At 51.3% G+C, this 14,390-nt stretch overlaps 1 protein-coding gene and 1 non-coding gene across 2 annotated transcripts in view; both read left to right on the top strand.

The window, feature by feature from the left end:
* The first annotated feature begins 36 nt into the window (after nt 1–36).
* On the top strand, nt 37–108 carry trnad-guc. The gene has a single exon. It is a non-coding gene; the product is annotated as a tRNA-Asp (tRNA).
* Nucleotides 109–7,195: 7,087 nt separating this feature from the next.
* LOC121318016 (NUAK family SNF1-like kinase 1) overlaps nt 7,196–14,390 on the top strand; it is a 42,489-nt gene continuing 35,294 nt past the window's right edge. Inside the window, exon 1 of the mRNA XM_041254189.1 lies at nt 7,196–8,269. Coding sequence (XP_041110123.1) covers nt 7,991–8,269 — 279 coding nt within the window. The 5' untranslated portion in view covers nt 7,196–7,990. The remainder of the gene's footprint in view (nt 8,270–14,390) is intronic.

Raw genomic sequence — 14,390 nt, 5'->3', positions numbered from 1 at the left:
TCCCGCAGCCCCGCAGCCCCGCAGCCCCGCAGCCGCTCCTCGTTAGTATAGCGGTCAGTATCCCCGCCTGTCATGCGGGAGACCGGGGTTCAATCCCCCGACGGGGAGGCGCGGCTCTTCATCTAAATCATCGATTTTCCTGTCCTTGTATTTATTTATTGACATGTATTTATTAATTAATAAAATAATAATAATAATAATCTAACTTTCTCAATAAATCTCAACTCATACTCGGCAATATAGCCGTGAAAGAGTGTCAATTCTAAAAAGTAAACTCTGGTAATTATCTTTTTTTTTGTAGGAAGGAATTGTAAATTAAATGCTATTTTTTATTCAATGAAAATTCATTTCAAATACCGGTATGCAGTTAGGGGCAACTAGCTGTCCTGTACACAAACCCCTTCATGTAACACAACACAAGCCGTCCTCATTCCCCGGCTTGTTTTGTTTTAAACGCTAGGGGGCGGTGTAAAGCAGTAGAAAGGTTTATAAATCCCATTGTAGCTTTCAAAAACTGTGTAGTGTCGTCCAGTACAGCGGTTTCCTCCCGTTTTGGGCTGGAGTCCCCCTTATCCACCCCCCCCCCCCCCCCCCCATTTTATATACATACGCAGTAGCCTACTGCGTGTGTATATGAAATGGGGGGTGTGCATAAGGGGTCACTTACAGTAGGCTATACACTGATTATACCAACACTTCCCGACGTGAAAGCCATCGCACACGCTGTGAAATTGGCGCGTTTGGTTTGGTGAGCTTCATCTTCACTCCTCTCAGCAGTGTCGACTGTTAAGTGACCGGACTTTAAAGTAGTTTCCAGTTGTAGATTCAGTGCTCAGCGTTTCATTGAGATCCTCACCCTTATTTTCACTTGCCTGTGGCTGGCGGTGAATCATACTTTCTGTTACTACTGCGACGATTGAAGCCCTTATTTGTTCCCGCCATAGCGGCTGCCTCATCAGAACAACATGCAGCGAGGTTTTCCAATGGCAGGCTGTGCGCTCTAGTGGTGGTGTTGAGATTTGTAGACATTAAGCTTCAGTTCAGCTTCAGCTTCATCGATGTGCCCCACATACATGAGCAGGACCTCGTCTGTGTCATTTTTGAACGAGTGTTCTAGGATGGCACTAGCATTATTCTATATGGGCACCAAACTATAACCCCTTCTAAAAATGTACCCTGATATTTTTGCAGTTCTCCCATGCTTTTCCTATGGTCATACACTATGCATTTGCCACTGTTTACCCTAGTTTACCATGTTTTTTGTTAATCTGTTGCCATTCCTCACTGTGCTTTACAATGCTTACCTGTGCTTTACCATGCCTCAGATTGCTTTATTACACTTTGCAATGCTTTTGCTATGAGAGACTTTTATATGGGACAGTCCTTCCTATTGAAAGCCTACCACAGTTTGTTTAGTGGCTTCAGTGTGTGGTCAGGTGTGATCCTGATACCTGCTGCACAGGAGTCAGTTGTGGATCCGTGCTGATGAGCACACTCCGGTCTATTGCAGGGCAGTCCGAGTCAGTTGTGGGTCCGTGCTGATGAGCACACTCCGGTCTATTGCAGGGCAGTCCGAGTCAGTTGTGGGTCCGTGCTGATGAGCACACTCCGGTCTATTGCAGGGCAGTCCGAGTCAGTTGTGGATCCGTGCTGATGAGCACACTCCGGTCTATTGCAGGGCAGTCCGAGTCAGTTGTGGGTCCGTGCTGATGAGCACACTCCGGTCTATTGCAGGGCAGTCCGAGTCAGTTGTGGGTCCGTGCTGATGAGCACACTCCGGTCTATTGCAGGGCAGTCCGAGTCAGTTGTGGGTCCGTGCTGATGAGCACACTCCGGTCTATTGCAGGGCAGTCCGAGTCAGTTGTGGGTCCGTGCTGATGAGCACACTCCGGTCTATTGCAGGGCAGTCCGAGTCAGTTGTGGGTCCGTGCTGATGAGCACACTCCGGTCTATTGCAGGGCAGTCCGAGTCAGTTGTGGGTCCGTGCTGATGAGCACACTCCGGTCTATTGCAGGGCAGTCCGAGTCAGTTGTGGGTCCGTGCTGATGAGCACACTCCGGTCTATTGCAGGGCAGTCCGAGTCAGTTGTGGGTCCGTGCTGATGAGCACACTCCGGTCTATTGCAGGGCAGTCCGAGTCAGTTGTGGGTCCGTGCTGATGAGCACACTCCGGTCTATTGCAGGGCAGTCCGAGTCAGTTGTGGGTCCGTGCTGATGAGCACACTCCGGTCTATTGCAGGGCAGTCCGAGTCAGTTGTGGGTCCGTGCTGATGAGCACACTCCGGTCTATTGCAGGGCAGTCCGAGTCAGTTGTGGGTCCGTGCTGATGAGCACACTCCGGTCTATTGCAGGGCAGTCCGAGTCAGTTGTGGATCCGTGCTGATGAGCACACTCCGGTCTATTGCAGGGCAGTCCGAGTCAGTTGTGGGTCCGTGCTGATGAGCACACTCCGGTCTATTGCAGGGCAGTCCGAGTCAGTTGTGGGTCCGTGCTGATGAGCACACTCCGGTCTATTGCAGGGCAGTCCGAGTCAGTTGTGGGTCCGTGCTGATGAGCACACTCCGGTCTATTGCAGGGCAGTCCGAGTCAGTTGTGGGTCCGTGCTGATGAGCACACTCCGGTCTATTGCAGGGCAGTCCGAGTCAGTTGTGGGTCCGTGCTGATGAGCACACTCCGGTCTATTGCAGGGCAGTCCGAGTCAGTTGTGGGTCCGTGCTGATGAGCACACTCCGGTCTATTGCAGGGCAGTCCGAGTCAGTTGTGGGTCCGTGCTGATGAGCACACTCCGGTCTATTGCAGGGCAGTCCGAGTCAGTTGTGGGTCCGTGCTGATGAGCACACTCCGGTCTATTGCAGGGCAGTCCGAGTCAGTTGTGGGTCCGTGCTGATGAGCACACTCCGGTCTATTGCAGGGCAGTCCGAGTCAGTTGTGGGTCCGTGCTGATGAGCACACTCCGGTCTATTGCAGGGCAGTCCGAGTCAGTTGTGGGTCCGTGCTGATGAGCACACTCCGGTCTATTGCAGGGCAGTCCGAGTCAGTTGTGGGTCCGTGCTGATGAGCACACTCCGGTCTATTGCAGGGCAGTCCGAGTCAGTTGTGGGTCCGTGCTGATGAGCACACTCCGGTCTATTGCAGGGCAGTCCGAGTCAGTTGTGGGTCCGTGCTGATGAGCACACTCCGGTCTATTGCAGGGCAGTCCGAGTCAGTTGTGGGTCCGTGCTGATGAGCACACTCCGGTCTATTGCAGGGCAGTCCGAGTCAGTTGTGGGTCCGTGCTGATGAGCACACTCCGGTCTATTGCAGGGCAGTCCGAGTCAGTTGTGGGTCCGTGCTGATGAGCACACTCCGGTCTATTGCAGGGCAGTCCGAGTCAGTTGTGGGTCCGTGCTGATGAGCACACTCCGGTCTATTGCAGGGCAGTCCGAGTCAGTTGTGGATCCGTGCTGATGAGCACACTCCGGTCTATTGCAGGGCAGTCCGAGTCAGTTGTGGGTCCGTGCTGATGAGCACACTCCGGTCTATTGCAGGGCAGTCCGAGTCAGTTGTGGGTCCGTGCTGATGAGCACACTCCGGTCTATTGCAGGGCAGTCCGAGTCAGTTGTGGGTCCGTGCTGATGAGCACACTCCGGTCTATTGCAGGGCAGTCCGAGTCAGTTGTGGATCCGTGCTGATGAGCACACTCCGGTCTATTGCAGGGCAGTCCGAGTCAGTTGTGGGTCCGTGCTGATGAGCACACTCCGGTCTATTGCAGGGCAGTCCGAGTCAGTTGTGGGTCCGTGCTGATGAGCACACTCCGGTCTATTGCAGGGCAGTCCGAGTCAGTTGTGGGTGCTGATGAGCGTGCTGAGTGTTGTGCACACACTCCGGTCTATTGCAGGGCAGTCCGAGTCAGTTGTGGGTCCGTGCTGATGAGCACACTCCGGTCTATTGCAGGGCAGTCCGAGTCAGTTGTGGGTCCGTGCTGATGAGCACACTCCGGTCTATTGCAGGGCAGTCCGAGTCAGTTGTGGGTCCGTGCTGATGAGCACACTCCGGTCTATTGCAGGGCAGTCCGAGTCAGTTGTGGGTCCGTGCTGATGAGCACACTCCGGTCTATTGCAGGGCAGTCCGAGTCAGTTGTGGGTCCGTGCTGATGAGCACACTCCGGTCTATTGCAGGGCAGTCCGAGTCAGTTGTGGGTCCGTGCTGATGAGCACACTCCGGTCTATTGCAGGGCAGTCCGAGTCAGTTGTGGGTCCGTGCTGATGAGCACACTCCGGTCTATTGCAGGGCAGTCCGAGTCAGTTGTGGGTCCGTGCTGATGAGCACACTCCGGTCTATTGCAGGGCAGTCCGAGTCAGTTGTGGGTCTATAGCAGGGCAATCTATTTCTAAAGCCAGACGTGCAAGGGCATCACTCTGTTCCATTCCAGTGTGGTCTGCTGGGTGATAAAATAAATCTGAGACAGATTTTCAGTGTTTACTCCAGCTTTCAATTTCACTCCACATTAATGTTACAACCCTTTTAAACGCATACCGCAGTATGCATTAATTTACAATGGCTTGTTTATTAATATAAGGGTCTGTGTAAACACTATCCCTGAGAACAGATTCCACAAGCAAATCAGCACAGCCTTCATACGCAGAGACAGAAGCTGTATTCCAGCTGTATATTTATCTCAGCATGGGTCTTTTCCACTGGACCTGTCACCATTCCTGCTTTATAAAGGAACTTGGCTTCAGCTCCTGTCCACTCTGAGCCAAGCTGATGTAGCTGTCACTAACACCAAGCTGCAGGGACAACCAAGGAAGCAGGCAAGCAGGGAGGGAGGCCAGCAGGGAGGGAGGCAGGCAGCAGGCAAGCAGGGAGGTAGGCAAGCAGGCCAGCAGGGAGGGAGGCAGGCAGCAGGCAAGCAGGGAGGTAGGCAAGCAGGCCAGCAGGGAGGGAGGCAGGCAGGGAAGCAGGCAGGCAAGCAGGCCAGCATGGAGGGAAGCAGGCAGGCAGGCAGACAGGCAAGCAGGGAGGGAGGCAGGGAGGCGAGCAGGCAGGCAGGGAGGGAGGCAGGCAGGGAGGCGGGCAGGGAGACGGGCAGGCAGAAGGGCTCCTGGAGCTGCTAAACAGTACGCTGGATCAGGGGTGTTTTGGAGGGGTTGTGAGGTTCAAAGACCCCACGGGTAAAGATTGATTCTCAGATTAAATTCTGGAAAATATGACCCAAGAAAAATATTATCTTTTATAACTTGATTATATCTCAATGGCTGAGTTTTTTTTTAGTACGTTGCTCCTGTCTGCCTGTGTTGTTTACAGTGACACAGGCAAAGATATGATAAGGAATGCAAAGCTGTATTGATGCTCCTCTTTCGTGATGCGAGTCCCATTTTGTAGTGGTGTTTCTACACTTCCTGTGCCACATTCAGTGACTGGAAGTCCCAGATCTTGCTCAAATTGTCTAAAACGTTACTTCCATTCTGCTGTAAGCCGGTCTCTTTGAGGGTAACGTTTACCCCAGTATGTTACATGCCCAATAAACAGTTTATTATTTTATTATGAATCTAACATTTCCTAAAACAGAAGGAAAATACAAATTTGTTATTTAGAAGAAGACACAATGTAGTAGGGGACGGTGTCAGTCTTGCATTGGTGCAACAAAACTTGTGAGACACGTTTTGGCAAGGGAGCACAACCCTGTTGCTTCAATCTTTGATAGTGGGTGAATTAATTTAACCACCAGAGGGCAGTAATGTTCTTACGTTCTTTCAAAAGTCACTCCTGTACTTCAGCATTGAAGGTTATTGCTTTTCTATTACAATATTATGGATCCTCTGCATGTTTCTAATATTTACTTACCTGTTAAAAATCTTATTATGTGTGTGCACTGAAGCCTGTGCAACACTGACATGCTTCCCCACCATCAGTCTGATTTCAGAAGCATGTTTTGCTGGAATAGCTGGTAAGAAGTGTTGGAGATTAAAGCATTCTATTATTACAGTAACGTGCAGCTGTAATGGTTCACTTTTCAGACAGGTAACCAAATGAGGTAACAGATCACAGTTTATGTGGAAAAAGCATTTTAAACAGATTCTATATTAAATAATACAACAACATAGATCCTATACAGCACTGCTCAATATGACAGTATCAATTTAAGCCCATGCATTATATAAAGCAAGGCAAGTCTTCCTGCTGTCTGAAGTGTGGAAGGGAATCGACGTTATATGTATCCACACAGTGCTGCTGTACCCTGGCACTGTCAGCACCAGGGCGGACTGCAGCCAGACACACAGGGGAACAGCAAGAACCTTCAGACTGTGATCCCTGTGAACAGGGCTCCTCAACTCCGCTGCTGGGGGTTACTTCTGCATGAGCTGAGAACCGCTTGTGTGATTGTGAGGAAACATGACAAGGACCTGTTTTCAAAAGCCACAGGGATTCATTCATTAACCCAGACGTTTCAATGAGGGCTTATCAATTCATTGTTATTTTTCAAGTGTTAATCTATAAGCACTGTATGCATATTAGCACCATTAAAAGTGTCTCTGTTATCGTCTGTGCCATCTAGTGCACACCCACTCAACATTGCCCACATTACAGAAGGAAGATACAGCCAAGGAGGCAGTGTGGCCCAGTGGGTAAAGTCTAGGGGCTTGTAACCACAAGGTCACCGGTTCAAATCCCACGTCTGCCGCTGACTGTGCTCTATCCTGTGGATGAGATGTTACCCCAAGCTGAGTGAATGGCACACAGTCACTGACAAACACAAAGCCCATTCAGCTGTGTGCTACTGATCCCTGCCAACTAAAACTGAAGAGCAGCTTCTGAACTTAGGAAACACACCTTAACACAGATAAGAGAAACAGGATGATTATTCAATCATTACAATAAGAACGTTTTAGTTCATAAGTAAACTGACAGTACAAAAGGAAAAGCCTGTGTAATTGGACTGCTGTATACTTGGGCTCCACACGATGATGAGGTGAACTTGTATACTAGCGGTCCCGCTGCTGTGGGACTAGAGAGGGGCCCTCTGAACCGCACACCACGGTCATTTCTCAGAACGTGTTCAGGGGTCGCGTCTCGCCGCTTGCAAACTCTCTGCTCAGCTCTGCTGGTCCCTCGGTACAGAGTCTGGCACGACATCTGGAATGTTACAGAGAGGGAAAACGAGGGGGAGGGAGGCGGGGAGACAGCTCTGTTACCCCGCCTCCGGCTTCATACGGCTCACATTCCTTATTCACAGAGAGAGAGAAGGAAGAAAAGGGCAAAGGAAATAAAAGGATCATGGCATTAGACAGCGTGATTCACCGTCCTGTAACTGTACACCACGCACCCCTGAGCACCGAATCAGCAGGGATTATACACAGAGGCAACACGTTGTGCTTCAGGACGAAATGAAGCGCACTTTGCTTGTATTTTACTGTGCGCCTGGCGAGTCGGATCTTTTGCAGTAGACGACGACGCTAGTGATTTTTGGATTTCTTCTTTATAATTTGTTATACCGGTACCATGTAATGCAGTAGCTATATTATTACTATACTGTTACACAGACGGACTGGGGGGTAACGATGTCTCAGCATGAAAAAGAAAACGAAACAAAACATCCTCATAATAATATTATTGGTATGAGGGGGCCGTCTCTAATTGCTAGCAGTAATTGCTGAATGACCTGCTGTGCGTTTCTCTTCAGGGTACAAGCGGGGAGCGTGTCCAGGGGCTATGGAGAGGTGATCGCTGTTTAGTGGTGATGTGTACCTTACAGCTGGCAGTTCTTCTGCATCTTGCTTTATAAAATGCGGATATTTTAAGCTGAGTTGTCAAAAACAGATGACTGCTTTCTTTTTTAAAAAAAGAGCAAGCTTTCATCCACATCGTTTTATCTGTAAATTTCGCGTTTGGGAATCTTAAATGCCCTGTAATGAAAATCGCACAGTCTGTTATTCTCGCACTCGTTTTTTAGGGAGAAACAGCCTAGATTCTGAAGGCTGACCGGATTGTTTCTGGGGGGTGTGCGGGATATGGATGCTACCTGCATGACCCCTCGCCTGCTTTCGCGTTCTGGTGCCGAGTTCGCCCTGAACAGACCGAGGATGGTTCGGAAGGAGTGCCTAGCATCACCCCCGATGCCTGCATCCTCGCCTCCCAGGGGAGAGACGGCCTCGGAGACCGAGAAAGTGTCCGTGAAAAAGCACCACCACAACCACAACCTGAAACACCGCTACGATCTGCTGGAGACGCTGGGCAAGGGCACGTACGGCAAAGTGAAGAAAGCGATCGAGAGGTTCTCGGGGAGAGTGGTGAGTACAATATCCACCGGGTTCAACTGTTACAAGATTTATAGTACAGCCTGACTGCAATTTGATCATCTTCTTCTTCTTCTTCTTCTTCTTCTTCTTCTTCTTCTTCTTCTTCTTCTTCTTCTTCTTCTTCTTCTTCTTCTTCTTCTTCTTCTCCTCCTGCTTTGTTGTTGATTTCAATAGAATAACAACAAATATCTGTGATTTTTTTCTTATTACCATTACACCTTCTAGTGAAAGCAAGGCATTATTATTATTATTATTATTATTATTATTATTATTATTATTATTATTAGTCTTATTATTATTATTAGTCTTATTATGTTGTTGTTTTAAAAAAACAATAAGGAAACACATATGAGCGATTTTTGGTCGGAGTTGGTGTGTCAATGTGGTCTCGGAGTTGGTGTGTGAACGTGGTCTCGGAGTTGGTGTGTGAACGTGGTCTCGGAGTTGGTGTGTGAACGTGGTCTCGGAGTTGGTGTGTGAACGTGGTCTCGGAGTTGGTGTGTCAATGTGGTCTCGGAGTTGGTGTGTGAACGTGGTCTCGGAGTTGGTGTGTCAATGTGGTCTCGGAGTTGGTGTGTCAATGTGGTCTCGGAGTTGGTGTGTGGTGTGTGAACGTGGTCTCGGAGTTGGTGTGTGAATGTGGTCTCGGAGTTGGTGTGTGAACGTGGTCTCGGAGTTGGTGTGTCAATGTGGTCTCGGAGTTGGTGTGTGAACGTGGTCTCGGAGTTGGTGTGTGAATGTGGTCTCGGAGTTGGTGTGTGAACGTGGTGGAGTTGGTGTGTGAACGTGGTCTCGGAGTTGGTGTGTGAACGTGGTCTCGGAGTTGGTGTGTCAATGTGGTCTCGGAGTTGGTGTGTGAACGTGGTCTCGGAGTTGGTGTGTCAATGTGGTCTCGGAGTTGGTGTGTGAACGTGGTCTCGGAGTTGGTGTGTCAATGTGGTCTCGGAGTTGGTGTGTGAACGTGGTCTCGGAGTTGGTGTGTCAACGTGGTCTCGGAGTTGGTGTGTGAACGTGGTCTCGGAGTTGGTGTGTGTGGTCTCGGATGTGGTCTCTCGGAGTTGGTGTGTGAACGTGGTCTCGGAGTTGGTGTGTGAACGTGGTCTCGGAGTTGGTGTGTGAATGTGGTCTCGGAGTTGGTGTGTGAACGTGGTCTCGGAGTTGGTGTGTTGAATGTGGTCTCGGAGTTGGTGTGTCAATGTGGTCTCGGAGTTGGTGTGTGAACGTGGTCTCGGAGTTGGTGTGTGAACGTGGTCTCGGAGTTGGTGTGTGAACGTGGTCTCGGAGTTGGTGTGTGAACGTGGTCTCGGAGTTGGTGTGTCAATGTGGGTCTCGGAGTTGGTGTGATGTGGTCTCAGAGTTGGTGTGTGAACGTGGTCTCGGAGTTGGTGTGTGAACGTGGTCTCGGAGTTGGTGTGTGAACGTGGTCTCGGAGTTGGTGTGTGAACGTGGTCTCGGAGTTGGTGTGTGAACTCGTGGTCTCGGAGTTGGTGTGTGAACGTGGTCTCGGAGTTGGTGTGTCTGGTCTCGGAGTTGGTGTGTGAAGTGTGGTCTCGGAGTTGGTGTGTCAACGTGGTCTCGGAGTTGGTGTGTGAACGTGGTCTCGGAGTTGGTGTGTGAACGTGGTCTCGGAGTTGGTGTGTCAATGTGGTCTCGGAGTTGGTGTGTGTCAACGTGGTCTCGGAGTTGGTGTGTGAACGTGGTCTCGGAGTTGGTGTGTGAACGTGGTCTCGGAGTTGGTGTGTCAACGTGGTCTCGGAGTTGGTGTGTCAACGTGGTCTCGGAGTTGGTGTGTGAACGTGGTCTCGGAGTTGGTGTGTGAATGTGGTCTCGGAGTTGGTGTGTCAATGTGGTGTGTGAACGTGGTCTCGGAGTTGGTGTGTGAACGTGGTCTCGGAGTTGGTGTGTCAATGTGGTCTCGGAGTTGGTGTGTGAACGTGGTCTCGGAGTTGGTGTGTGAATGTGGTCTCGGAGTTGGTGTGTGAACGTGGTCTCGGAGTTGGTGTGTGAACGTGGTCTCGGAGTTGGTGTGTGAATGTGGTCTCGGAGTTGGTGTGTGAACGTGGTCTCGGAGTTGGTGTGTGTGGTCTCGGAGTTGGTGTGTGAATGTGGTCTGGTCTGGTCTCGGAGTTGGTGTGTGTGAACGTGGTCTCGGAGTTGGTGTGTGAACGTGGTCTCGGAGTTGGTGTGTGAACGTGGTCTCGGAGTTGGTGTGTGAACGTGGTCTCGGAGTTGGTGTGTGAATGTGGTCTCGGAGTTGGTGTGTCAATGTGGTCTCGGAGTTGGTGTGTGAACGTGGTCTCGGAGTTGGTGTGTCAACGTGGTTGGCACAACGTGCCACAAGCAAAATCACACAACTTGCACTAGAACCTCAACAAGAGTATCAGACACAACTGGGTGGTCGTGGTGTGAACTCGGAGTTGGTGTGTGAACGTGGTCTCGGAGTTGGTGTGTCAATGTGGTCTCGGAGTTGGTGTGTGAATGTGGTCTCGGAGTTGGTGTGTGAACGTGGTCTCGGAGTTGGTGTGTCGGAGTTGGTGTGTCAATGTGGTCTCGGAGTTGGTGTGTCAATGTGGTCTCGGAGTTGGTGTGTCAATGTGGTCTTGGAGTTGGTGTGTGAACGTGGTCTCGGAGTTGGTGTGTCAATGTGGTCTCGGAGTTGGTGTGTCAATGTGGTCTCGGAGTTGGTGTGTGAATGTGGTCTCGGAGTTGTTCGGAGTGTGTGTGAATGTGGTCTCGGAGTTGGTGTGTTGACGTGGTCTCGGAGTTGGTGTGTGAACGTGGTCTCGGAGTTGGTGTGTGAACGTGGTCTCGGAGTTGGTGTGTGAACGTGGTCTCGGAGTTGGTGTGTGAACGTGGTCTCGGAGTTGGTGTGTGAACGTGGTCTCGGAGTTGGTGTGTCAATGTGGTCTCGGAGTTGGAGTGTGTGATGTGGTCTCGGAGTTGGTGTGTGGAGTTGGTGTGTGAATGTGGTCTCGGAGTTGGTGTGTGAATGTGGTCTCGGAGTTGGTGTGTGAATGTGGTCTCGGAGTTGGTGTGTGAACGTGGTCTCGGAGTTGGTGTGTGAATGTGGTCTCGGAGTTGGTGTGTGAACGTGGTCTCGGAGTTGGTGTGTGAATGTGGTCTCGGAGTTGGTGTGTGAACGTGGTCTCGGAGTTGGTGTGTGAACGTGGTCTCGGAGTTGGTGTGTGAATGTGGTCTCGGAGTTGGTGTGTGAATGTGGTCTCGGAGTTGGTGTGTGAACGTGGTCTCAGAGTTGGTGTGTGAACGTGGTCTCGGAGTTGTGTTGATGGAGTGTGTGTGAATCGTGGTCTCGGAGTTGGTGTGTGAACGTGGTCTCGGAGTTGTGTGTGTGATGTGGTCTCGGAGTTGGTGTGTGAACGTGGTCTCGGAGTTGGTGTGTGAACGTGGTCTCGGAGTTGGTGTGTGGTGGTCTCGGAGTTGGTGTGTGAATGTGGTCTCGGAGTTGGTGTGTGAACGTGGTCTCGGAGTTGGTGTGTGAACGTGGTCTCGGAGTTGGTGTGTCAACGTGGTCTCGGAAGTTGTGGTCTCGGAGTTGGTGTGTGAACGTGGTCTCGGAGTTGGTGTGTTGAACGTGGTCTCGGAGTTGGTGTGTGAACGTGGTCTCGGAGTTGGTGTGTGAATGTGGTCTCGGAGTTGGTGTGTCAATGTGGTCTCGGAGTTGGTGTGTGAACGTGGTCTCGGAGTTGGTGTGTGAACGTGGTCTCGGAGTTGGTGTGTTGATGTGGTCTCGGAGTTGATGTGTTGATGTGGTCTCGGAGTTGGTGTGTGAATGTGGTCTCGGAGTTGTGAATGTGGTCTCGGAGTTGGTGTGTGAACGTGGTCTCGGAGTTGGTGTGTGAACGTGGTCTCGGAGTTGGTGTGTGAACGTGGTCTCGGAGTTGGTGTGTTGAGTTGTGGTCTCGGAGTTGGTGTGTGAACGTGGTCTCGGAGTTGGTGTGTTGAACGTGGTCTCGGAGTTGGTGTGTGAATGTGGTCTCGGAGTTGGTGTGTGAACGTGGTCTCGGAGTTGGTGTGTGAACGTGGTCTTGGAGTTGGTGTGTGAACGTGGTCTCGGAGTTGGTGTGTTGATGTGGTCTCGGAGTTGGTGTGTGAACGTGGTCTCGGAGTTGGTGTGTGAATGTGGTCTCGGAGTTGGTGTGTCAATGTGGTCTCGGAGTTGACGTGTTGAACGTGGTCTCGGAGTTGTGTGTCTCGGAGTTGTTGGTGTGTGAACGTGGTCTCGGAGTTGGTGTGTGATTGTGGTCTCGGAGTTGGTGTGTGAATGTGGTCTCGGAGTTGGTGTGTGTGAACGTGGTCTCGGAGTTGGTGTGTGAATGTGGTCTCGGAGTTGGTGTGTGAATGTGGTCTGGTCTCGGAGTTGGTGTGTGAACGTGGTCTCGGAGTTGGTGTGTGAACGTGGTCTCGGAGTTGGTGTGTGAATGTGGTCTCGGAGTTGGTTGGTGTGTGATGTGGTCTCGGAGTTGGTGTGTGAATGTGGTCTCGGAGTTGGTGTGTGAATGTGGTCTCGGAGTTGGTGTGTGAACGTGGTCTCGGAGTTGGAGTTGTGTGTGAATGTGGTCTCGGAGTTGTGTGTCTCGGAGTTGATGTGGTCTCTTGGTGTGTGAATGTGGTCTCGGAGTTGGTGTGTCAATGTGGTCTCGGAGTTGGTGTGTGAACGTGGTCTCGGAGTTGGTGTGTGTGGTCTCGGATGTGGTCTCGGAGTTGGTGTGTGGTCTCGAACGTGGTCTCGGAGTTGGTGTGTGAATGTGGTCTCGGAGTTGGTGTGTCAATGTGGTCTCGGAGTTGGTGTGTGAACGTGGTCTCGGAGTTGGTGTGTCAATGTGGTCTCGGAGTTGGTGTGTGAACGTGGTCTCGGAGTTGGTGTGTGAACGTGGTCTCGGAGTTGGTGTGTCAATGTGGTCTCGGAGTTGGTGTGTGAACGTGGTCTCGGAGTTGGTGTGTGAATGTGGTCTCGGAGTTGGTGTGTGAATGTGGTCTCGGAGTTGGTGTGTGAACGTGGTCTCGGAGTTGGTGTGTGAAACGTGGTCTCGGAGTTGGTGTGTGAACGTGGTCTCGGAGTTGGTGTGTGAACGTGGTCTCGGAGTTGGTGTGTCAACGTGGTCTCGGAGTTGGTGTGTGAACGTGTGGTCTCGGAGTTGGTGTGTGAATGTGGTCTCGGAGTTGGTGTGTCGGAGTTGGTGTGTCAACGTGGTCTCGGAGTTGGTGTGTCAAGTTGGTGTGGTCTCGGAGTTGGTGTGTCAATGTGGTCTCGGAGTTGGTGTGTGAATGTGGTCTCGGAGTTGGTGTGTGAATGTGGTCTCGGAGTTGGTGTGTGAATGTGGTCTCGGAGTTGTGGTCTCGGAGTTGGTGTGTGAATGTGGTCTCGGAGTTGGTGTGTTGGTCTCGGAGTTGGTGTGTGAACGTGGTCTCGGAGTTGGTGTGTGAATGTGGTCTCGGAGTTGGTGTGTGAATGTGGTCTCGGAGTTGGTGTGTGAACGTGGTCTCGGAGTTGGTGTGTGAACGTGGTCTCGGAGTTGGTCTCGGAGTTGTGTGTGAACGTGGTCTCGGAGTTGGTGTGTGAACGTGGTCTCGGAGTTGGTGTGTGAATGTGGTCTCGGAGTTGGTGTGTGAACGTGGTCTCGGAGTTGGTGTGTTAATGTGGTCTCTCGGAGTTGGTGTGTGAATGTGGTCTCGGAGTTGGTGTGTGAACGTGGTCTCGGAGTTGATGTGTTGATGTGGTCTCGGAGTTGGTGTGTGAACGTGGTCTCGGAGTTGGTGTGTCAATGTGGTCTCGGAGTTGGTGTGTGAACGTGGTCTCGGAGTTGATGTGTTGATGTGGTCTCGGAGTTGGTGTGTGAACGTGGTCTCGGAGTTGGTGTGTGAACGTGGTCTCGGAGTTGGTGTGTGAACGTGGTCTTGGTCTCGGAGAGTTGGTCTCGGAGTTGGTGTGTGAACGTGGTCTCGGAGTTGACGTGTTGATGTGGTCTCGGAGTTGGTGTGTGAACGTGGTCTCGGAGTGTGTGTCAATGTGGTCTCGGAGTTGGTGTGTGAACGTGGTCTCGGAGTTGGTGTGTGAACGTGGTCTCGGAGTTGGTGTGTGAACGTGGTCTCG

Source organism: Polyodon spathula, chromosome 7, assembly GCF_017654505.1.
Source record: "Polyodon spathula isolate WHYD16114869_AA chromosome 7, ASM1765450v1, whole genome shotgun sequence".
NCBI lineage: Eukaryota > Metazoa > Chordata > Actinopteri > Acipenseriformes > Polyodontidae > Polyodon > Polyodon spathula.
The sequence above is the reverse complement of the archived record's forward strand: the minus strand, read 5'-3'. Positions and strand labels throughout refer to the sequence as shown.